This window comes from Plecotus auritus, assembly GCF_963455305.1.
Source record: "Plecotus auritus genome assembly, chromosome: 8".
In the NCBI taxonomy this organism is placed as follows: Eukaryota; Metazoa; Chordata; class Mammalia; order Chiroptera; family Vespertilionidae; genus Plecotus; species Plecotus auritus.
In genome coordinates this window covers 61658183-61681334 of record NC_137782.1, presented here as the reverse complement: position 1 = coordinate 61681334, position 23152 = coordinate 61658183, and the positions used below count along the sequence as shown (strand labels likewise).

At 42.2% G+C, this 23152-nt stretch overlaps 1 protein-coding gene across 2 annotated transcripts in view; it reads left to right on the top strand.

Moving 5' to 3' along the window:
- The first annotated feature begins 1108 nt into the window (after positions 1 to 1108).
- ACSS2 (acyl-CoA synthetase short chain family member 2) overlaps positions 1109 to 23152 on the top strand; it is a 70794-nt gene continuing 48750 nt past the window's right edge. Inside the window, exons 1-2 of one of the 2 annotated variants that reach the window (XM_080684279.1) lie at positions 1109 to 1410; positions 9255 to 9450. In XM_080684279.1, the coding sequence (XP_080540405.1) occupies positions 1233 to 1410; positions 9255 to 9450 (374 nt within the window). In that variant the 5' untranslated portion in view covers positions 1109 to 1232. The remainder of the gene's footprint in view (positions 1411 to 9254; positions 9451 to 23152) is intronic. The other variant, XM_080684280.1, reaches the window with a different exon arrangement.

The following is a 23152-nucleotide window of genomic DNA, read 5'->3' as shown; positions in this document are numbered from 1 at the left end:
TGGGCCTCAAAATCATTATTAGAGTTAAATATTTAAGGTTCCTTCTTGCCTTGACAGACATTTTGTGAACTGATGGGTGGTGTGGGCTTTTTATTGGTGGTGAGTGCAGGTGGGAGATGGAGGGTCCTGCCTGGCCCCTCCTTTCTGGAGTGGAACAGATAGAGGGAAGCTAGAGGTAATTGAGCCCAGGTGTGGCAGGTGGGCATGGTCTCTTGGTAAAGTAAAGAGACTGGGAAGGAAAGAAGGATGTGAGTGATTTCTCCTATTTGCATAGCCTTTGGTACAGTATTTCACAAGCCTTGGCTTGTGAGGAGGTAAAAAGACTTGGAGTCAAGAAACTTAGGTTTGGCCCTAACTTGGTCGTTGTTTTGCTCTGTGACCTTGCACACATTCCTTTTCCCAAATATACCATTTGTGCAATGAGGAGGTAGGTTTATTAGCAAAGACCTGAACACACCTCCTAATCTTCAATGAATCTTGTACTTTAGAGCTGGATGGGAATTTGTGGAGCCAGGGAGAGTGAAGATGTATCCTCAGGGGTGCGAGAAAATCTGAGCTAGCACAAACGTTAACAGAGAGGGGCCATGCCCTAAACGTCGTGGGAGGATTCCTCCCCCCCACCCCCACGCCGAGGACGGAGGGGAAGAGTTTACTCAGAGTGGAGGGATAGTTCTTTGAGGGAAAGTGATCCCAGAAGACACCCAGAAAAAACCCTACTCTACCTGGTTTTTCAACTCTGTGGGCGACAGGCTTGTGCAATCAGACCTTGGACTTGACTCACGTCCTCTCGTTAGTCAAGCTTTTTCCCGTTCAAGCCCCGCCTTAACCCAACCTGTCATCTGTCATTTCAAAACCCCACCCCATCCTGGTCACTTCATGGGCCCGCCTCCTCTCCTGTCACGCCTGTCCCCCTCTGTCAATACAGGATCCACCCGCCTCTTCTGCCACACCCGGCCCCGCCCCTTCTACTTTTATTCTACGGTCCCACCCCTTCTGCGAAGCAGCTCCTCCCCTAGTACCTGAGCAGTGTTCATCTTTTCCCTATTCCTGCCTTTGCTAACCCTGGTCCGGCTCCCAGAAGGCATGGCTCCGGCCCTCCGGGCAGCCACGCCCGGCCTGCCTAAGCCCCGCCCACCCCAGGCCCCGCCCTCTTTCTAAGGCCCCACCCCGGGCGGCCTGTTTTTCGCCCCCAACTACCGCAAAGACGGTTACAGTGCTCGGAACTAGGCGCTATGGGGCTTCCTGAGGAGCGGGGCCGGAGCGGCAGTGGGAGCGGGGGCCGGGAGGAGGCTGGAGCGCGGAGCCGGGCGCGGAGTTGGTCTCCGCCGCCCGAGCTCAGCCGTTCCGCGCACGTCTCCTCGCTGCAGCGCTACCGCGAGCTGCACCGAATCTCTGTGGAGGAGCCGCGAGGTGAGGCCGGGCCCGCACGCGCTTGGGGACGTCAGCGAGGAGAGGAACAGGCTCCCAGGGATGTGAGGAATTGGGCGGGTTCCGTGGGGAAATGGGGTTCGGAGAGGAGATCGGGGTTTCCTAGGGGAGTTGGGGACCCCCCTTGGGAAGTTGAGGGGTCCGTGAGGAGATGCAGGTTCTGTGAGAGAAGAGTTGCGGAGGAGATGGACAAGGGGTTCGGGAGGAGATGGGGATTCTATGAGAAGGAGGGTTCTGTTGTGTGAGGAGATGAGGGCTCCCTAGGAGTTGGGGGCTTTCCTGGAGACTTGGGGGTTTCCTGAGATGTGGTTTCCGTGAGGGAATGGGGGTTCTGTGAGGAGAGTCAAAGTTTCATGAGAAGAGGAAGACTCCTAAGGTGAAAAGTGGGGTTCCCAGTGGCGAGGGGGCACCTTGAGGAGAGGAGGCCCCAGGAGAACATTCCTTGCCCGCCCGGTTCACACCAGCTCAGCCACTGCCTCCTGACACCTTGAACAAGTGAGTTAGTCTCCACTGTTGAGGGGCAGGAACTGGTCTGTTTCCCATTCTGGGGTTCCCACAATTAGTAATTAAGCCCCAGATCTATTGTTTATATTTCAGAAGTATTTAAATTATCCAATATAAGCCTGAACAAGTCACATTTCAGTCAAGTTTTTTTTTTTTTTTTCTTATGAGCTGGGCTGGAAATAACTCAGAAATTCTGATAGACAGGTGCATATCTTTAAGAATGTGTGAGCAAAGTTCCCTGCCCTTGCCCCTCAGTCTGAGTAAGGGATCAAAACTGTTGAAGGCAGCATGATGTTTGGCAGTGGCACAAGCCAGGAATCCAACCCAGAAAAATCTAGATTTAGATTCTGGCTGTACCACTCATTTACTGGATGGTCTTAGGCAGATTTAAAAAATATATATATATATAGCAAAGGTGGAAATGTATTGAGAAGCAAGCACAGGCTCCCGCGTGGGGAGGGGGGAGAGTCCCCTTAGGCAGATTTTTAAGCCTATCTGAGATTCCTTTTCTTTATCTGTAAGATAGGGATAATAATACTTGTTTCATAGTTTTGTATGATGACAAAAGTGGGTAATAAGTAAAGTGTGCATTATAGAGTGTCTGGTGCACATAGACATTCAATAAATGATGGTTGGTTTGATAATAAAAGCAACATGGATAAAGCCATTAATGAATAATGCAAGACAGGATTGAATCAAGTGTAGAGCCGTTGATTGCTGCAGGCAGTGTCCAAGTTTGAGTCTTTAGACCTCTTTTCACTTCTCTTCCTCTCTATATTTTATCCCATTGTGATTGTATCTGTTTCCCAGGGGTGAGCTATAACTGCCACAATAATAACTCCTATTCTATACATTTAGCTCTGTACCCAGGATCTCACTTATGATCTGGCTCCAAATTTCATAGCTCTGTAGACCATTTTAGTCATACACCTTTGTTATACCATATTCAATATAACTGTGACTGGGATTTACCAATTTTCCCTCCCAAACCCGCACACCTACCTAATTTTCTAATCCCTGCCAGTGTCTCTATCACAAACTGTAAATCTCTCATCATCCTCTCTCCTAATAAGGTCTATTTATATATCTTATTTATAGGGTTCTTACTGCTTGTTAACCAGAAATCATATTTGATTTGATGTAGAGACCATTATCAATCACATTTCACAGAGAAGGAAACTGAAACTTAGAGAGGATAACTAACTTGGACAAGGTGAAAAAGCTACTTAGTGGTAGAGCTGGGATTTGAACTACGGTAGTCCTTTTTATTGAATTTATTGGGGTGACATTGGTTAATAAAAGTATGTAGGTTTAAGGTGTGCAATTCTATAATACATCATCTGTATATTATATTTTGTGTTCACCATCTCAAGTCTCCTTCCATCACCATTTATCCCTCCTTTACCCTCTTCTACCTCCCCCCATCCCCTTTCCCTCTGGTAATCACCATACTATTGTCTGTTTATGAGTTTATTTGTGGTTTGCTTAATCCCTTTACCTTTTCCACCTTGCCCCCCAATCCCCTCCCCTTTGACAGCTGTCAGTCTATTCTCTGTATCTAGGAGTCTTTATTTTGTTTGTTGGTTTGTTTTGTTCATTAGATTCCACATATACGTGAAAGCATATGGTATTTGTCTTTCTCTGACTGGCTTATTTCACTTAGCATAATACTCTCCAGGTCTATCCATGCTGTTGCAAAAAGTAGGATTCCCTTCTTTTTTTTCGGCCGAGTAGTATTACATTGTGCAAATTTACCACAGCTTTTTTATCCACTCATCTACTGATGGATGCTTGGGTTGCTTTCAAATATTGGTTATTGTAAATAATGCTGCAGTGAACACATGGGTGCATATATTCTTTTTGAATTAGTGTTTCGGGTTTCTTCGGATAGATTCCCAGAAGTAGAATTGCTGTGCCATAAGGCAGTTCCACTTTTAATTTTTGAGGTAACTCCATACTGCTTTCCACAGTGGCTGCACCAATCTGCATTCCTACCAACAGTGCACAAGGGTTCCCTTTTGTTCACATCCTTGCCAACAATTGTTGCTTGTTGATCCTGTATAATAAAAGGCTAATATGCAAATTGTCCCTACGGGTGGGAGTTCAACAGACTGGGAGTTAGACATGTGCTGACCACCAGGGGGCAGTGCGGAACATGGCGGGCGTCTGCGACCAGGCACTGCTGCCCCGATGGGCCCCTGGGACTTCAGTGGGATGGTGGAGCAGGTGAGTTGGTGGCGCCAGGCCAAGGCGGGTGCGAAGGGTGGTGAAAGCAGGCAGGCGGGGAAGGGAGGCCCTGGCCAGCAGCCACTAGGGACCCTACCCGTGCACAAATTTTGTGCACTGAGCCTCTAGTTTATTAATAATAGTCATTCTGACAGGTGTGAGGTGATATCTCATTGTGGGTTTTTTAAAATTGATTTTTGAGAGAGAGAGAGAGAGAGAGAGAGAGAGAGAGAGAGAGAGAGAAACATCAATGTGAGAGAGAAACATCAATCAGTTGCTGCCTCATGTGCCTTGACCCTGGATCAAACCCGTAACCTGGGTATGTGCTCTGACTGGGAATTAAACCAGCCATCTTCTAGTGTATGGGATAGTGCTTCAACCAGCTGAGCCACACCAGCCAGGGTTTATTGTGGTTTTAATTTGCATTTCTCTGATGATTGATGACATTAAGTTCTTTATAAATTTTGGATATTAACCCCTTATCAGATGTATTATTGGTGAATATGTTCTTCCCTGCAATGGGCTGTCTTTTCATTTTGTTGATTGTTCCCTTTACTGTGCAAAACTTTTTAGTCTGATGTAGTCCCATTTGTTTATTTTTTCTTTTGTTTCCCTTGCCCAAGGAGATATATCAGAAAAGATATTGCTACGAGAAATATCCAAGATTTTATTGTCTATGCTTTCATCTAGGATTTTTATGGTTTCGAGTCTAACATTTAAGTCTTTCATCCATTTTGAGTTTATTCTTGTGTATGATGTAAGAAGGTGGTCTAGTTTCATTTTTTTGCATGTATCTGTCCATTTTTCCAAACACCATTTATTGAACAGACTATCTTTACCCTATTGTATGTTCTTGCCTTCTTTGTCAAATATTAGTTGACCATAAAGGTGTGGGTTTATTTCTGGGCTTCTATTTCATTAATCTATATATCTGTTTTTATGCCATTACCAGGCTGTTTTGATTACAATAGCCTTGAAATTATGTTTGATATCAGATAGTGTGATTCCTCCAACTATGTTTTTCTTTCTCAAGATTGTTGTGGCTATTTGGGTCTTTTGTGGTTCCATATAAATATTTGGAATATTTTTTCTAGTTCTGTGAAATACACCATAGGTATCTTAATAGGAATTACGTTGAATCTATGGATTGCTTGGGTAGTATGGACATTTTAATTATGTTAATTTTTCTTATACATGAACATAATATATGCTTTCACTTATTTGTATCTTCTTCAATTTCTTTCTTCAGTGTCATAATTTTCTATGTACAGGTCTTTTACATCCTTGTGACCATGATAGTCTTGCCTGAAGAACCCATATTCCTAAGAGCTATGCTATTCTTCTTCCCTGACTCCACAATCTGTCTTTCTCCAAATTCTGTCAAATATTATTTCAAAATGCCTCTGAGATTACCTTTATTTCCATTTCCATAGACCCTTTTAGTTCAAGGAAGCAGCCTCCTAATTGGTTCTCTCTCTCCTAGTCTCACCCACTTTCAATTTTTGATATATTTATCTAGACACTGTTAGATCAATATTCTGGAAACACTGCCTTCTTATGTCACTTCAAAAACTTTAATAGTTTCCTGTTTCCTACAGTTTCAAATTAAAATTCTGTTTTTATTTCAAGGTCTCTGGATAACTAACCCCACTCTACCTCTCTATCCTTATCTCCCACTACTTCCTACCACACTCCTCATTCTAGACAAGTCATTCTCATTGATTTACTGAATACCCAAAAGTCCCTTTCCCACCTCCTTGCTTTTGCCCATTTCCTTCTGCTCCTGTAGTCAAACCCCACCAATTCCACAAAACATTCCCTGATCATCTGAGTCTGTGCTCATCTTTTTCTCTTCTGAACTTCATCAGTACTTAAAATGTGTACCAACGAAACATCCAAATTTCTGCATCCCCCACCCAAGAAGAAAACCAAAACAACTGAAAAACAAAACTAAGTGATTATAAAACTCAGTTTTCTTCACTTCTTGTTGATGGACACAAATGCAGTTTATAAATAGTTTTACATTCTCTGTGTCTACTATTATCACTTAAAACATTTTTGAGTCTACATATGTGCTCAATGTATATGTAACAAATGAACTTTAGAGTCAGATCTGATTTTGTATTCTGGTTTCTAGCTTTGTGGTCCTTGGGAGACTTTCCTATGTTTCCTGAGCTTAAGTTTTCTCATCTATAAAATTAGGATAATTAATTATTATTTCATAGGGCCATGTAAAGATTAAATGAGATTAGCCCAGTCCCTGGTACATGAATGGCATTCACTAAAAGGCCAGTTCTCATTCACTTTCTTCTTAATGGTCATTTAGTAGTCTATTGTATTACTATATTATTACTAATTTTCACCAGTTTGTTTTTTTTCATTGTTGGGTTTTTGGGTTGTTTCCAGTTTTACTAGTATAAATAGTGGTCTATAAACATCTCTTTACTAATCACTTTTTTCCTTTGGGATTATTTTCTTGGAGTGTATTCCCCAAAGTTGAATTATCAGATGAAAAGGTATACAGATTTTTATGGCTATTGTCAGGCATTGCCCTGTCATCCACTAAGATTGTACTGATTTCTTACAATGCCATTATCATATAAGATTATCTGTTTCCTAAGGCCACTCATGTATTATATTTAATTTTTTAAAATCTTTGCTAGTTTTTATAGGTATACTAGAGGCCCGGTGCATGGATCCGTGCACCGGTGGGGTCCCTCAGCCTGGCCTGCGCCCTCTCACAGTCTGGGACCCCTCAGGGGATGTAGCATTGTGTGAAGCGGCCAGCGGCAGGGGAGGAGCCCAAGCTAGGGCTCACCAGCCATGAGCCCAGCTTCTGGCTGAGCAGCACTCCTGCGTTGAGTGTCTGCCCCCTGGTGGTCAGTGTATGTCATAGCTACTGGTTGACTGGTTGCTTAGGGTTTTATATATATAGATAATGGCACTTAGAATGATTTAATTTGGATTTCTTTAATTGGTTGCAAATGGTACATCATGCAATCAATTACATTGTCTTGTACATTCAAAACCAACTATGTACATTGTATAAACTGAATCACATAACCTTAAGCAAGTCACTTTACATCTGTGAATTTGGTTTATTTTTTTCTGTTAATCCTCACCTGAGGATATTTTCCCCCCATTCATTTTTTAGAGAGAGTGGAAGGAAGGGAGGGAGGGGAAGGAAGAGGAAGAGAGAGATGTGAGAGAGACACGTAGATTGGTTGCCTCACACATGCACCCCTACTGACACAGGGGATCAAACCTGCAACCCAGGTACGTGCCCCAGATCCGGAATTGAACCCAAGACCCTTCAGTGCGTGGCTGACACTCTAACCACTGAGCATACCAGCCAGGGTTGAATTTGGCTTCTTAACACTAAAATGAAGGGATGATACTCTCTAAAATTCCTTCCATTGTTGTGGTTCTAGGTGTCTTTCTCTCCTCTAGCTCCTGATCCCATACTGAGAATATCCTAAGTGCTCTGCAATTATATATTTTACCTGTTGATTGCATTTTCTCCAGAGGTTCAGACAAATATTTTAAGATTGCAAATCTTATCATGTCTCTCTTCTGCTTAAAATCCTACAATGACTTTCCATTGCTCTTAGGATAAATACCAAGTTCTTTATCATGCCCAGAAAGATTGAATGACCTGCTCAGTTTATGAATCATTTCCTGCTAGTTTTTCTCTGATTCTCAGTGCTTCAGCCTTAAGAAGTTCCTCTTAACATATACCATTGGTTCCTTTCCATCCCATAGTACTCTCTTTCCTGGTGGGGGAGTAAAGAAAAACCTCTATTCATCTTTCAGATTTTAGCAAAAATATCTTCCTCAGGGAAGTTCAAGTCTTGGCTTAGTAACTATAACCTTGGGCAATTTTTAGAAATATATATGTATATATATTTTAATTAATTTCAGAGGGAGAGCGAGATAGAAACATCAATGATGAGAGAGAATCACTGATCAGCTGCCTCCTGCACGCCATACACTGGGGATTAAGCCCTCAACCCAGGCATGTGCTCTTGTCTGGAATTGAACCCAGGACCTTTCAGTCCGTAGGATGATGCTCTATCCCAGCCTTGGGCAAACTACGGCCCGCGGGCCGGATCCGGCTGTTCTATCCGGTTCTCTTGCTCTCCCCTCCGCTCCTTTACTTTGAATTTATATTAGTTCACACAAACACTCCATCCATGCTTTTGTTCTGGCCCTCCGGTCCAGTTTAAGAACCCATTGTGGCCCTTGAGTCAAAAAGTTTGCCCACCCCTGCTCTATCCACTGAGCCAAACTGGTTAGGGCACCTTGGGAAATTTTTAAATCAATAAAAGGATAATGAAAATAAGGCCTATCTCCTAGGACTGTGGTAAGGACTAAATGGAATAATATAAAGAGCTTAAAGCAACATCTGGCACAGAACAGGTAACACTTGGGCAAGTAATAATAGACTAAAGAGCAACCCGGCTGTCATGGTTCAGTGGTTGAGTGTCGACCTATGAATCAGGAGGTCCCAGTATGATTCCTAGTTGGGGCATGTGCCCAGGTTGCGGGCTCAATCCCCAGTGTGGGGCGTGCAGGAGACAGCCAATCAATGATTCTCTCTCATCGATCTTTCTATCTCTCTCTCCCTCCCCCTTCCTCTCTGAAATCAATAAAAATATGTTTTTTTAAAAGCTGCTCACTAAATAATTGCTGAGAGTGAGTGAACAAATTAAGACAATGCCATCATCATGGGAGTCTCTGTGGGTAAAGGATTTCTTTCTTTCACTAATTAATTCATTAAAAAATTGCCTACCCTGTGCTAGGCATTGTGATAATCTATGGGTGGCTACAACTGGAATAGCTGGCAAAAAATAAAGTGCAAATTTTGAGGAGAGAAGAAAGAAATTTGAGTCAAGATTCAGCTCATGGGAATAGATGGAGGGTTAGGAGAGTGGTGGATGATAAGATTAGACAGGTAGAGGAAGGAACCCAGGTGGTAGGTACTAGAGTACAAGGCAGGGAAGTTGTGATTTGGTCCTGGGCATAGACTGGTAAGACATCTGAGGATAAATATGTCTGAGAAGCTTAGTGATGTTGGGCTTCTCTTTCTGTTGCAGAGTTTTGGGGAGACATTGCAAAGGAATTTTACTGGAAGAACCCATGTCCTGGACCATTCCTCAAGTACAACTTTGATGTGACTAAAGGAAAAATATTCATTGAGTGGATGAAAGGAGCAACTACCAACATCTGTTACAACGTACTGGATCGAATTGTCCATGAGAAAAAACTTGGTGACAAAATTGCTTTTTACTGGTAAAAACATCTATCTTATAATCTGTGGTAGATAAAAAGTCATCCTTCACATTATATAGTGTTTCATAGTTCATGAAGTGCCTTAAAATCCATGAATTCATTACAACAACCTGGTACAGTAAGCAAACTATAGTTAATTTAATGTCTCAGGTGAGGAAAAATACCTCAAGGAAGTTATTAAAATCACATAAATAGCATGTGACAGAATTGATATTCAAAGCAGAGTGTTCTGACTTCTAGTCTGGTGTTCTTTCCTCTCCAACTTCTAGTTGGAGAGAAAAGAAGGAAGAGAGTAAATGGAAAAGAACAGGACTAAGTAACTTTCTCATTTTTGCTTTGGGATAGAAATTGGTATTGGATTTTCCACTACCACCAGCACTGTGCTCAAGTTCTTAACAAATATCTCATTTGATGCTCACAACAACCAAGAATGCACTATTTATTTTCCTCATTTCACATATGTGAAAACTGAAATTCTGAGACATTAATAAGTGACTTATCCAAAGTTATACAGCTAGTAAGAAGTGGGCTGAGATTCAAACCCAGGTAATATAATTCCAGAGCTTACATGTTTGACCATGACACTGTGCTATCCCTCTAATTCCTTATGTTAGTCTCTCAACAGCTTTGCAAAATATATATTGTCAGCTCCATTTTACAGGTGAAGAAATGAAGCACAGAAGGGTTACACAGTGAATAAGATCATAGAATAAGTGATAGAGCCAGGATTAAAAACCAAGTCTGTCTGACTCCGGGCTTGTAAAAATTCCTCCCCAGCAGGAATTTTCTATAAGCCCCTCTTCCTGGCAACATAACTACAAGAAGTACTAATATACTGAACCCAAATATGACCTTAAAGTTCCAGTAATTGGGATGTTGCTTCTGCCATCATATATGAGCACTCTGAGAACTGATCCTATTTTTAATTGAGCCAGTTGGAGCAGACTGAATGTGTCATTAAAGTATTAAATTTGTACTTGGTCAAAATTTTCCCAGTTTATGCGATATAGTGAGAAAAGCCCTAACCTGAGAGACAGGAAATTTAGATTCTCCTCATTCTAACTCTGCCATTCACCTGCTGTGTAAGTACAGGGAACTCTCTGAGAGTCAGTTTCCTCTTTCATAAAATGGGGATAATAATCCCATCCTTATCTTTCTCCTTAGATAGTTATGAGAACCAAATAAGACAAGGTGAAAACACTTATTTATTTATTAGAAAACACTGTACAAATGTGAATGAGTGTATAATCACATTGCCATTGCTCAATTTGGAATCACCATGCCACTGAAACTCATGGTGTATATCTGTTTAAGTTTTCTTTAGCTCCTGCCATCACTTGAGCCCACCTCTTAGGTTCCTTAAGGATCAGAAAACCTTTAAAGATCTGCACAGGAGATGCTTGTGTATGGCTCCCACCCCACCCCCTGCCCCGGTTTGAAATAATTCAAGTGCATGATGCTCCAGAATCCTGAGGTCCTTCTTTCTAGTTTTCACCATCCGTACCTGAACAGGCTCCAGAGAGCCTCTCTTTCCCTAGTTGTAAGATGAGGAGAGTAGACTAGATCAGTGTTTTCCAAAGAATGCTCCAGAAACCACTGATTACTAGAGATATAGTAAAGTCTCCAAGAAGCCCTACAGTAAGCATATCTGATTAACTTGGTTAACATGAGATTCTCTCATTTATTTGAGCCCCAAACACTTATGGCAGCATGCTATTAACATCATAACAAGAAATATTGCCCAGCCAGTGTGGCTCAGTGACTGAGCATTGACCCATGAACAAGGAGGTCACGGTTCGATTCCCAGTCAGGGTACATGCCCAGGTTGCAGGCTCAATCCCCAGTAGGGAGCATGCAGCAGGCGGCTGGTCAATGATTCTTTTGCATCATTAATGTTTCTAACTCTCCCTCTCCCTTCCTCTCTCTGAAATAAATAAAAACATATTTAAAAAAAGAAGAAGAAATATTTCATGGAACACCAATTTAGGAAGTACTGGATTAGATAATCTCTAAATTTACTTCCAGTGCAAAATTCTGCAACTCTATAACAAGATATCCTCACTCCATTTTTACAATGGTCATTCAACCAACAAGAATTGTTAAAGTCATTGGGTACTTAGCCCTATGTAGGTGTTATGGACACTGTGGTAGAAGAATGGGAGACAAGTTCTATATGGGCCATTATTATTCAACTAGAGGCCCGGTGCATGAAATTAGTGTACTCGGGGTTGGGGGGGGGTGTCCCCTCAGCCCAGCCTGCACCCTCTTGCAGTCCAGGAGCCCTTGGGGGATGTCTGACTGCCACGGAGGCGGGAGAGGCTCCCATCACCACCGCTGCGCTCACCAGCTGTGAGGCTGGCTTCTGGCTGAGCGGTGTTCCTCCTGTGGGAGCACTTTGACCACGAGGGGCAGCTCCTGCATTGAGCTTCTGCCCCCTGGTGGTCAGTGTGCATCATAGTGACCAGTCATTCCACCGTTTGGTCAATTTGCATATTAGCCTTTTATTATGTAGGATTCTTTTATGTTCACAGTAAAGCAAAAGCAAACTATAAATAAATCACATTTGTTATAAGAAAGTAAAGTACAAATATGCAAGATATGTGGTTACTTCCCTTTGTTACCTCCATATTTTTATACAATATGCTATATTGCCATATCTTCATCTATTTTTTTAGAAAGTATTTTTCTTATTTTAAATCTTCAAAATTTACAGATTTTAAATCCCACCCCCTTCCTCTGAGATTCATCTGTCTGTTCCATTTTTCCATGCCTCTGATTTTATTTTATTCATCAGTTTATTTTGTTCATTAGATTTCTTGTTCGTATATTTTTATTTTTAGATTCAATTGTTGATAGATATGTATTTAATGGCATTTTATTGTTTATATATATTTTCTTCTCCCTCCTCCTTCTCCCCTTCCCCACCATCCCCCTCCTCCTCTTCCTTCTTCGTCTTCTTCCTCTTCTTAAAGAATACCCTTCAACATTTCGTGTATTACTGGTTTGGTGGTGATGAACTCCTTTAGCTTTTTCTTGTCTGTGAAGCTCTTTATCTGGCCTTCAATGCTAAATGATAGTTTTTTTGTGTGTTTTTTAAAAAATATTTTTATTGACTTCAGAGAGGAAGGAAGAGGGAGAGTTAGATAGAAACATCAACGATGAGAGAGAATCATTGATTGGCTGCCTCCTTCACGGCCCCTGCTGGTGATCGAGCCCGCAACCTGTGCATGTGCCCTTGAATCGAACCCTGGACCTTCTGGTCTGCAGGCTGACACTCTGTCCACTTAGCCAAACCAACCAGGGGCTAAATGATAGTTTTGATGGGTAGAGTAATCTTGGTCGTAGGTCCTTGCTATTCATCACTTTGAATATTTCTTGCCACTCCCTTCTGGCTTACAAAGTTTCTGTTGAGAAATCAGCTGACAGTCATATGGGTGCTCCCTTGCAGGTAACTAACTGCTTTTTTTTCTCTTGTGGCTCTTAACATTTTTTCTTTATCTTTAACCCTTGGCATTTTAAGTATGATGTGTCTTGGTGTGAGCCTCTTTGGGTTCCTCTTGTTTGGGACTCTCTGTGATGCCTGGACTTGTAAGTCTATTTCTTTCACCAGGTAGGGGAGATTTTCTGTCATTATTTCTTCAAATACGTTTTCTTTTCTTTAAAAATTTTTTTCAAATAGGTTTTCAATATCTTGCTCTCTCTCTTCTCCTTCTGGTACCCCCATAATGTGAATGTTGGTACCCTTGAAGTTGTCCCAGAAGCTCCTTACACTATCTTCATATTTTTGGATTCTTTTTTCTTTTTGCTCTTCTGATTGGGTGTTTTTTGCTTCCTCAGATTCCAAATGTTGATTTGATTCTTCAAATCCTCTACTCTACTGTTGAATCCCTGTAAATTATTATTTATTTCAGTTAGTGTATGCTTAATTTCTGACTAGTCTTTTTTAATGTCTTTGACATTCTCACTAAGATCCTTGAAAATCTCACTAAAGATTCTTGAAGCTCTCATGAAGATCCTTAAGCAACCTTATAACCATTGTTTTGAACTCTGTATCTAGTAGCTTGCTTAGTTCCATTTCTTTCATTTGTAACATGTTTCTTTTTCTTTTTTTTTTAAATATATTTTATTTATTTTTTACAGAGAGGAAGGGAGAGGGATAGAGAGCTAGACACATCGATGAGGGAGAAACATCCATCAGCTGCCTCCTGCACACCTCCTACTGGGGATGTGCCCGCAACCAAGGTACGTGCCCCTGACCGGAATCGAACCCAGGACCCTTCCGTCCGCAGGCCGACGCTCTATCCACTGAGCCACACCGGTTTCAGCTAACATGTTTCTTTGTCTCCACATTTTGGCTGCTTCCTGTGTTTGTTTATATATATTAGGTAGAGCTTTTATGCTTCCTGGAATTGGTAGAGTAGCCTTGTGTAATAGGTGTCCTGTAGGGCCCAGTGGCTCAGCCTTCCCAGTCACCTGAGCTGGGCACTCTAGGTGCACCCTTGTGTGGGCTGTGTGCACAGTTTTGTTATAGTTGAGCCTTGATTGGTGTCACTGGGAGGAATTGGCCTCCAGACCAATTGGCTGTGAGGACCAGCTGTGTCTACAATGGAAGAGCTGCTATGCAGGAGATACCCCTATGTAGCAGGACTTGCTTCAGTGGGGCTTTGATGTTCACTGAGCCTGCCCCTTGAGTGTGTTGTTTGTGGACGTGTAGAATTATAATCTGGTATGGTCTGAAAGCTGTCTACCAGGTCATTGGCTCTGGGACCTCCTGGGAGGTGCAAAGTCAGCCACTGCCTGGTGCCACCCAGCAGGAGCTATAGAGAGATCTCTGCAGATTGCTACTATTTGTATTGGATTAGAAGTGCCCAGGCAAGGCCCAGTTGTGAGGCAAGGCAGGCTGGTACTAGTGCTGGGTTGTAGGACTTTTATTGATAGTTTTGAAGTATGCTGACTCTTGTTTAAGAGGTTTTAGCAAAGTCTGAAGCATGAGCCAGAACAGGCCATTCATATGGAAAAGCAGCTGCAAACAGCTTGGGTAGGGCTGCAAATTGGATGGGGCGAGGTCTCAGGGAATCAGCAGAGTGGAGCCAACAGTGTGGGCCATGCTGATGGAAACTCAGATATGGCTGCCAGTCAGCTCTGCAATGGGGGAGGTTCAAACACAGGAACAATGACCCCTGAAAGCACCCCCATTTGGGAGAAAGCTGCCCCCAAGTTCCTGTCCTGATGCCAGACAGTCCAGTTCCTCTCTGCATGTCACTGGATTTCTCCAAAGCTGCCGCCTGGTGCTGAAGCTCAGAGGAATCGGGACCATGTAAGTTTGTGTGCTGGCTCTTTAAGAGGAACACCTGGGACTCCCGCAGCCTCTGTGTCACTCTCCCACAATCCCTGCTGGTTTTTATAGCCTGAAGTTACAGGGACTTCTCTTCTCAGCTCTGGAACTCTGGGCTGGGGGTCTGGTGTGGGGCTGGGACCTCTTGCTTCTCACAGGAGGCCTCGGAGTTATCCCTCCCAATTAAAGAAATGCCATACATGGGTGTTGGACCAATCTGTTCCTCACCTTCACTCCTCCTACCAGTCTCAGTGCACTTTCTTCTTTATTTCTCTACTTATAGGACTTCCATTCAGCCAGTTTTCAGGTGGTTCTGAATGATGGTTGTTTTGTATTTTAGTTGTAATTTTGATGTGGTTGTGGGAGACAGTGAGTACCAGTGTTTACATATGCCACCATCTTGGTTCCTAGAAAGTGTTGACTTCTGCCGAAACCGGTTTGGCTCAGTGGATAGTCCGGCCTGCGGACTGAAGGGTCCCGGGTTCGATTCCGGTCAAGGGCACGTACCTTGGTTGCGGGCACATCCCCAATAGGGGCTGTGCAGGAGGCAGCTGATCGATGTTTCTCTCTCATCGATGTTTCTAGCTCTCTATTCCTCTCCCTTCCTCTCTGTAAAAATATCAATAAAATATATTTAAAAAAAAAAAAAAAAGAAAGTGTTGACTTCCTATTATGGTAGATGAGAACTTAATTCTTGTATACTCCTCCAACTTCTTTCATTTTCTAATATAATTATAGCTCTGTTTTTAAGTTAATTTAAAAATCAGTGTTTACATAAGAGTAATATTATGATTGCATTTCCTTTTATGTACAAATTTTTTTTTTCCTGAAGTTAAAAATTGCCTGCCATTTTTCTTGCACAACTTGCCTTTATCATATACTCAATATTTTCCAAATTCTGTATCATATCCTTTATAGTCTAGGAAGCCTTCCTTTTCCTCCAAGATTCTTTGCCTTGGAGCCCACCTTCTACCTGCTCTGATTTTCATTAATGTTTTTTACAATGTCAGATTTTCAACGATTTGCTCCAGTTGATATACTTCTTATGGAGCCATAGTATGACTTTATTTTCAACCTATACTGTGTCATTTGATAGCTGTAGTGCCATTAGCAAACCACATTTGTAGCTCATTCCTTGTTTAGGGGCATGTCTCATACATACTAGTATACTGAAATAACCCTCAAAAGGAAATAGTGCTCTTAGGAAACTACTCTAATTAGCCAAAATAGAACCATATTAATGAAGAATTTGGCCTTTTACTTTTAGCTTGACACATTGTAAATGTTCATGGAATAATGGTATTTTTAGAACTTGAAGCAGTTTAGAGTTCATCTAGGCCAGTGGTTCTCAACCTTTCTCATGCCGTGACCCTTTAATACAGTTCCTCATGTTGTGGTGACCCCCAACCATAAAATTATTTTCTTTCTTTTTTTTTTTTAAATATATTTCTTTATTGATTTCAGAGAGGAAGGGAGAGGGATAGAGAGATAGAAACATCAATGATGAGAGAGAATCATTAATCGGCTGCCTCCCGCACGCCCCCTACTGGGGATTGAGCACACAACCTGGACATGTGCCCTTGGCTGGAATCGAACCCGGGACCCCTAAGTCCACAGGCCGACGCTCTATCCACTGAGCCAAACCGGCCAGGGCCATAAAATTATTTTCGTTGCTACTTCATAACTGTAATTTTGCTGTTGTAAATATCGTAATGTAAATATCTGTGTTTTCTGATGGTCTTAGGTGACCCCGCTAGCGGTTCTCAACCTGTGGGTCGTGACCCACAGGCTGAGAACCACTGCTGTAGAGCCTAAGACCATCGGAAAACATAGATATTTACATTACGATTCATTAATAGTAGCAAAATTACAGTTATGAAGTAGCAACAAAAATAATTTTATGGTTGGGGGTCACCACAACATGAACTGTATTAAAGGGTCGCGGCATTAGAAAGGTTGAGAACCACTGGCCTAGGCAAACACTTTTTTTTTTTAAATATATTTTACTGATATTTTACAGAGAGGAAGGGAGAGGGATAGAGAGCTAGAAACATCGATCAGCTGCCTCCTGCACACCTCCCACTGGGGATGTGCCTGCAACCAAGGTACATGCCCTTGACCGGAATCGAACCCAGGACCCTTCAGTCCGCAGGCCGACGCTCTATCCACTGAGCCAAACCGGTTTTGGCATAGGCAAACTCTTTATAGATGGGTAGACTAAGGTCAGAAAGGCTAAGTGATTTGCTTAAGGATTATATATTGCTTAGAGATAGAGCCGAGACTAATCAGATATTCTCACTCTTAGTCAACTACTCTTTTCACCATATGATACTACTTGCTTATTCTAGTTGTTCAACACTTGGCTTTGACAATGAAAAGAGGAATTAGTCATGTTAGACATAAATTCAATTTAAATTAACTTTCTTAAAAATATCAGAGAAAATGTGTTATCAGGTTTAAATGGCTCATAGAATTCTGTTTGAGAAGAATAGGCCTATATAAAACAGCCTGAAGCAATTATGGGCCAAACTGCAAAAAGTCACTTACAAGTAGTTCACAGAAGAGAGAAAGTATATAGGCAGGCAGTATAACAAAAGTTAGGAGAATGGATTTTGGTGTCAAACTAACTTAATTTGAATCTATTTCTGCCACTAACTGTATGATTGTGTACAAGTTACTTAACCTTTTCAAGTCTCAGTTTTCTCAACTTTATTTTTTATTTTTTTAATGTATTTTATTGATTTTTTACAGAGAGGAAGGGATAGGGAGAGATAGTCAGAAACATTGATGAAGGAGAAACATCAATCAGCTGCCTCCTGCACACCCCCCACTAGGGATGTGCTTGCAGCCAAGGTACATGCCCTTGACTGGAATTGAACCTGGAACCCTTGAGTCCGCAGGCCTACGCTCTATCCACTGAGCCAAACCGGTTAGGGCAGTTTTCTCAACTTTATTTTTTATTTTATTTTATTTTATTTTTTACTAATAAATCTTTATTGTTCAGATTATTACAGTTGTTCCTCTTTTTCCCTCCATAGCTCCCTTCCACCCAGTTCCCACCCCACCCTCTGCCCTTACCCCGCCCCCCTCCCCACTGTCCTCATCCATAGGTGTACAATTTTTGTCCAGTCTCTTCCCACACACCCCTTTCCCCCGAGAATTGTCAGTCCACTCCCTTTCTATGCCCTTGATCCTATTATATTCACCAGTTATTCTGTTCATCAGACTTTTTATTCACTTGATTTTTAGATTCACTTGTTGATAGATATGTATTTGTTGTCACTTCGTTGTTCATAGTTTTTGTCTTTACCTTTTTCTTCTTCTTCCTCTTCTTAAAGAGTACCCTTCAGCATTTCATATAATACTGGTTTGATGGTGATGAATTCCTTTAGCTTTTTCTTATCTGTGAAGCTCTTTATCTGATCTTCAATTCTAAATGATAGCTTTGCTGGGTAGAGTAATCTTGGTTCTAGATTCTTGCTATTCATCACTTTGAATATTTCTTGCCACTCCCTTCTGGCCTGCATAGTTTCTGTTGAGAAATCAGCTGACAGTTGTATGGGTACTCCCTTGTAGGTAACTAACTGTTTTTGTCTTGCTGCCACCAAGACACATCATAATTAAAATGCCAAGGGCAAAAGACAAAGAGAGAATATTAAAAGTTTTCTCAACTTTAAATGTGGATAAAAATAGGTATTTTATTTTTAATTTTTTTCATCTCATGGAGTTGTCAATTGAATAGGATAAAACAAACAAGCTCATGTGTCTGACTCCTGGTACATTGAAAGCACTCAATAAAATTAGCTACCATTATTATTATTGGAACAGTGAGAAGTCCTAATCTCTCTGGAGTAAAGGGTTTATTCAGGGAATAATTTATTCATTCAATAAATACTTGAGAACTTACTCTGTACCAGGCACCATTCTGAGCAAACCAATAAAGTTCCTTCCCTCATGAAAATTATATTCCAGTTTGAGAAGACAAACAATAAACCAATAAATGGCAGGTAGTGATAAATGCTATAGAAAAACAGAGTAGCATAAGGGAAAAGAGAATGAGAATGAAGAATAGGAATTGATAAGGAAAGAACTCTGATAAAGGTGACCTTTGAGTAGGGATCTGAAGGAAATGAAGTGTGCTATGCAGATAGTTGGATTGGAAAGGGGAAATATTTCAGGAACACAGAAGAGCAAGTGTAAAGGTCCAGAGGTGGGAGTATGCTGCTGCATGGTATTTTTGAGGAGTACCTGGGAAGTCCGTGTAGCTGAGGACGTGTGAGCTACACAAAAAGAGAGTAGGGGATGAGGTCAGCAGGACACTAGATCAAGTAGAATCTTGAAAGTCAATATAGATTTGGGGGTTTTATTCACTCAAAATGGGGACTGCTGGACAATCTTGAGTATAGATGAGGCAATAATTTAAATTACATTTAGAATCTGTCTTTTATGTTGAGAATAGACTGTGTTGAGACTAGAAGGGCAATAATATATTTTTTTGTGTTGAGAATAGGACAAGAGTAGAAGCAGGGAGACCAATTAGGGTGCTACTATAAAAATCAAAGTGGGCAATGATGGTGATTTAAACCATCATAGTAGTAGCTTGAAGGTTATTAGTAAAAATCTGTGTCTATTTTGGGTGAAGAACCTATGGAAGCTGCTTAGATTGGGTGTGGGGAGTGAGAGAGAGAGGAATGAATCAAGGTTGTTTTCAACAGTGGATGAGGTCCAGGAATGGGAGATCTTGACTATTTTTGGAGACCTCTGAAAAGATTTTATGCAGGTAATGATGTGGTCACAGTTGGGCTTAAGAAGATTAATCTGGATACATGGGAAGTGGGAGTGTGAAGTCAGAGAGCTGGGAGTTTGTTATTCAGGGTAGATTTGCCTAAACTGGGATACTGCTGGTGGGAATGGAATGGAAAGATGAAATTTTAGAATAATTTAGAGGAAAGAAACCAATATAAGTAACTGGGTGTGTAGATAGTGGGAAGATAGGGGGAGAAAAGGAGAGAAAAGTCAAGGGTCCCTTTAGTCTATATAACTTTACCTTTTTCAAAGGCACACATTTATCTGATCCAAGGGCTAAATTTGACCTCCAAACAAGATTTTGATTTAGGATTTTCACTTTCTTCTCTCTAGTATGGCAGGTAGAGGTGTTAGTGGGGATTTATGTGTATATGTGTGAGAAGGTGATCTGTGAAAAAGGTTATTGGAATTAGTCATCCAAGGGGAGATAGTCAGTGAAGGATATCAGGGGTAGCTTAAGGAGTGGGGGCTGGCTAGTTAATGGGAAACCAGTGTACAGTAAGGAGTTGAGGGATTAATGAAAGGATTTATGGGGAGAGGGTGAAAAGAGGGGTTAATGGCTATTATTTTGATGATTTTAACAGCTGCTCAATATCTAGGTTTTTCCAGGAGAGGACTCTCATCTCCAAAGCCCAAGAAATTTAGTATAGTTCATTCTTTTCATTGTTTGCTTTCAGTTGCCTGTGGCTGTTATTATCTTTGCGCCATCTCACCTTTCATCCTCAACTGAAATGATTGCAGTTTCTCCACAGTTCTGAATATTATGCAAACTGGAGCTTAGAAACTGGAGCTTCTGTGAAGCAGGTGACTTTACGAGTGACCTTATGATATAAGCTCTGCTCTCAGGAACTCTGTGTGCTCCTGACCTTGAATTCCAGAGTGTGATATTTAAAACTCTCCAGATTCCTGTGGGGTATGTGTGAGTGTGTGTATTTGAGAAGGTGAGGATGGTTGGGAAGGTGAGACAAACCCATGTTCTGGCAAGGAGTAGATTGTCAAGGTAGCATAGAAATCCAGAGTCCTAGAGTATATTGTCCTAGCATTCATATACAAGGACTCTCTTAATTATCTAGGTCTATCCTGAGGTTCATTTCAGTGATATGGGAATGGAGGAACATTTTTGTCCTCCATCTATATCTTCAATGGTTTCACAACAGTATATTTACTGATTAAAATATACTTGGTAAGGAAGTTGCCTGTGGCTGACCATTTGAATGGTCAAATCAGACCATTCTTTTTCCCTCTCTGAGCCTTCCTTTTGTGGGAGTGGTAGGAGATGAACTAGAGATACACTGCAAAGTTCCTTCCAGCTCTCATATTTCAGACTTCTATGATTATTTCTGAAGAGGGAAGTGGCTTTAGAAATTCTTTTGCAACCAGTAGTGTGACTTTATGGTGACTCAGTAGGCAGGCCGGGCTTCTGTTGAAATAGTGAAAGAAAGGGAGGATTTTAGAAGGTTTGTGGTGAAGGAGCTAAGAAAGAGAGTCTCATCCCCTTTCCTGGGGCAGTACTGTTGCTGGTAACATAAGCATTTTAAGCTATTGGGAGATACTATGTGGGGAAATAACTGTTACTGGGAACAGTCTTTCTCCACTTGAATCAGGTGGGCAGATTGTGGAGGAGGACTGGATGATTTCATGTTTAAGATGCATCTCTAATCTGCTTCTCCCACTTCTCCCTGAGCTTCATGACCTTTGACACCTTAAAGAACCCCTCCCTAAAGTAATGAAAATGAGATAAGTAGGTTGTGCTATCCAAATGAATAATCACATTTTAGAAGTAGGTAGGATATAAATAATAAATATATAGTAATAATAATATCTTACATATTTTATATATACACTAACATTTGTAATAATACATGTATAATAAATGAAGACTGACTTGAGACTTGATTCAGTGTCCTGAGCTCCATGTCAGCTACCTGAGTTTGTGTCTAATCTGACTTTTTATATCGGTGTGTTCAGTAAATATTTAATGAGGAGAATGGCTTCAGATAATGCTCTTTTCTAAGCCTTCTTTTTCCCACCTATAAACTCTGTGTGTGTGTGAACAGGATACTTTCTCAAGTTATTTCTGGCACTGACTTTCAGAATTTCTGTCACAAATGTAGAGAACTGTAGTGGAGATGCTGAAGGAAGGGGAGTAACCCAGTACTGGACCCCTGCCCTTCTTTAAAAATATTTTTTAATTGATTTCAGAGAGGAAGGGAGAGGGAGAGAGAGATAAAAACATCAATGATGAGAGAGAATCATTGATCACCTACTGGGGATTAAGCCGAAACTTGGGTATGTGTCCTGACCAGGAATCAAACCATGACCTCCTGGTTCATAGGTCGACACTCAACCACTGAGTCACACTGGATGGGCTGGGCTCCTGACCTTTGAAGATAGCAGGTAGTCAGGTGGGACTATTGGTTCTTGCCTTAGAGCAGACTCACATTTACAACAGTAAATACAGAAGGCATGGAGCTGGGGATGGGCCTCCCCCATTTTCCTGGATTTGGTATGAGAGAGACTGGGCACTGGAAATGATCCCCAGTGTCTGATACCTTGAACCACTGAGAATTTGAGACTCTCAGTTGCTGTCTTTTGAGTCATTTAGTCCACTTCCTATACTAAACAGGACTTGTAGTCCCAATTATCTCCATCCTGCAACAGTCACCACAAGTGATCATTTGATTCTGGACCACTATCAAGGCCACAGAGTTTGCTCACTATCTGTCCCATTAGGCAGTTCTGTTACAAGGTTCTTATAGATATACTAGAGGCCCATTGCACGAAGAGATTCATGCAATTGGCCTTCCTTCCCTTGGCTTCCAGCACCGGTTTTCCTCCGACACCCGGGACCCAGGCCTTTGCTCCGGCCAGAGTTGCCGGAGTCTGCCGCCTTTGCTGTAGACTCCGGCCAGAGTCTGCATTCTTCATCTTTGTTGCAGGCTCAGGCTGGAGTCTGTCGTCTTCATTTTCACTGAGGCCGGAGTGCTGCTCCTGTAGATCCCTTCACCCACCCCTGCCCTCCCTCTCATAGCAGGCGTCCTGCCCCGCCCGGCCACTCCACTGCCTAGAGCAGCTGGGCGGCCTCCATCTTTGTCCTTCTAATTTGCATATTCCCTCCTGATTGGCTGATGGGCATAGCGGAGTGATGGTCAATTTGCATGTTTCTCTTTTATTAGTGTAGACTAGGAGCCCAGCGTGTGATATTGCATGGCGCTGCCCACCCACCTGCAGCCCTGCCTTGACACCCGAACCTGTCCACGCAGAGCTCCAGTGTGCCTGGCCCAGCCCCCAAACCCTCTGGCCTTCTCTGGCCACTTCAAGCCCCAACCTCAGTCCCTCCAGTTGCCTCAGTCTGGTCCCACCTTTTCTGGGTGCCTCCCCGCTTCTGCCCTGTCTCAGGAGCAATGCGGTGGCTCCGCCCCATCATGGCACCAGAGGAGAGCATGGAAGCCTCTCGCCTGCTGTGCTGTGCTTCTTCCTCTGGCAGGTGGGCGGCAGGGCACTCAGAATCCGAGCGGTGGGTGGTGAAGGACTGGTGAGGGGGGCGCTATGGGCTCTCAC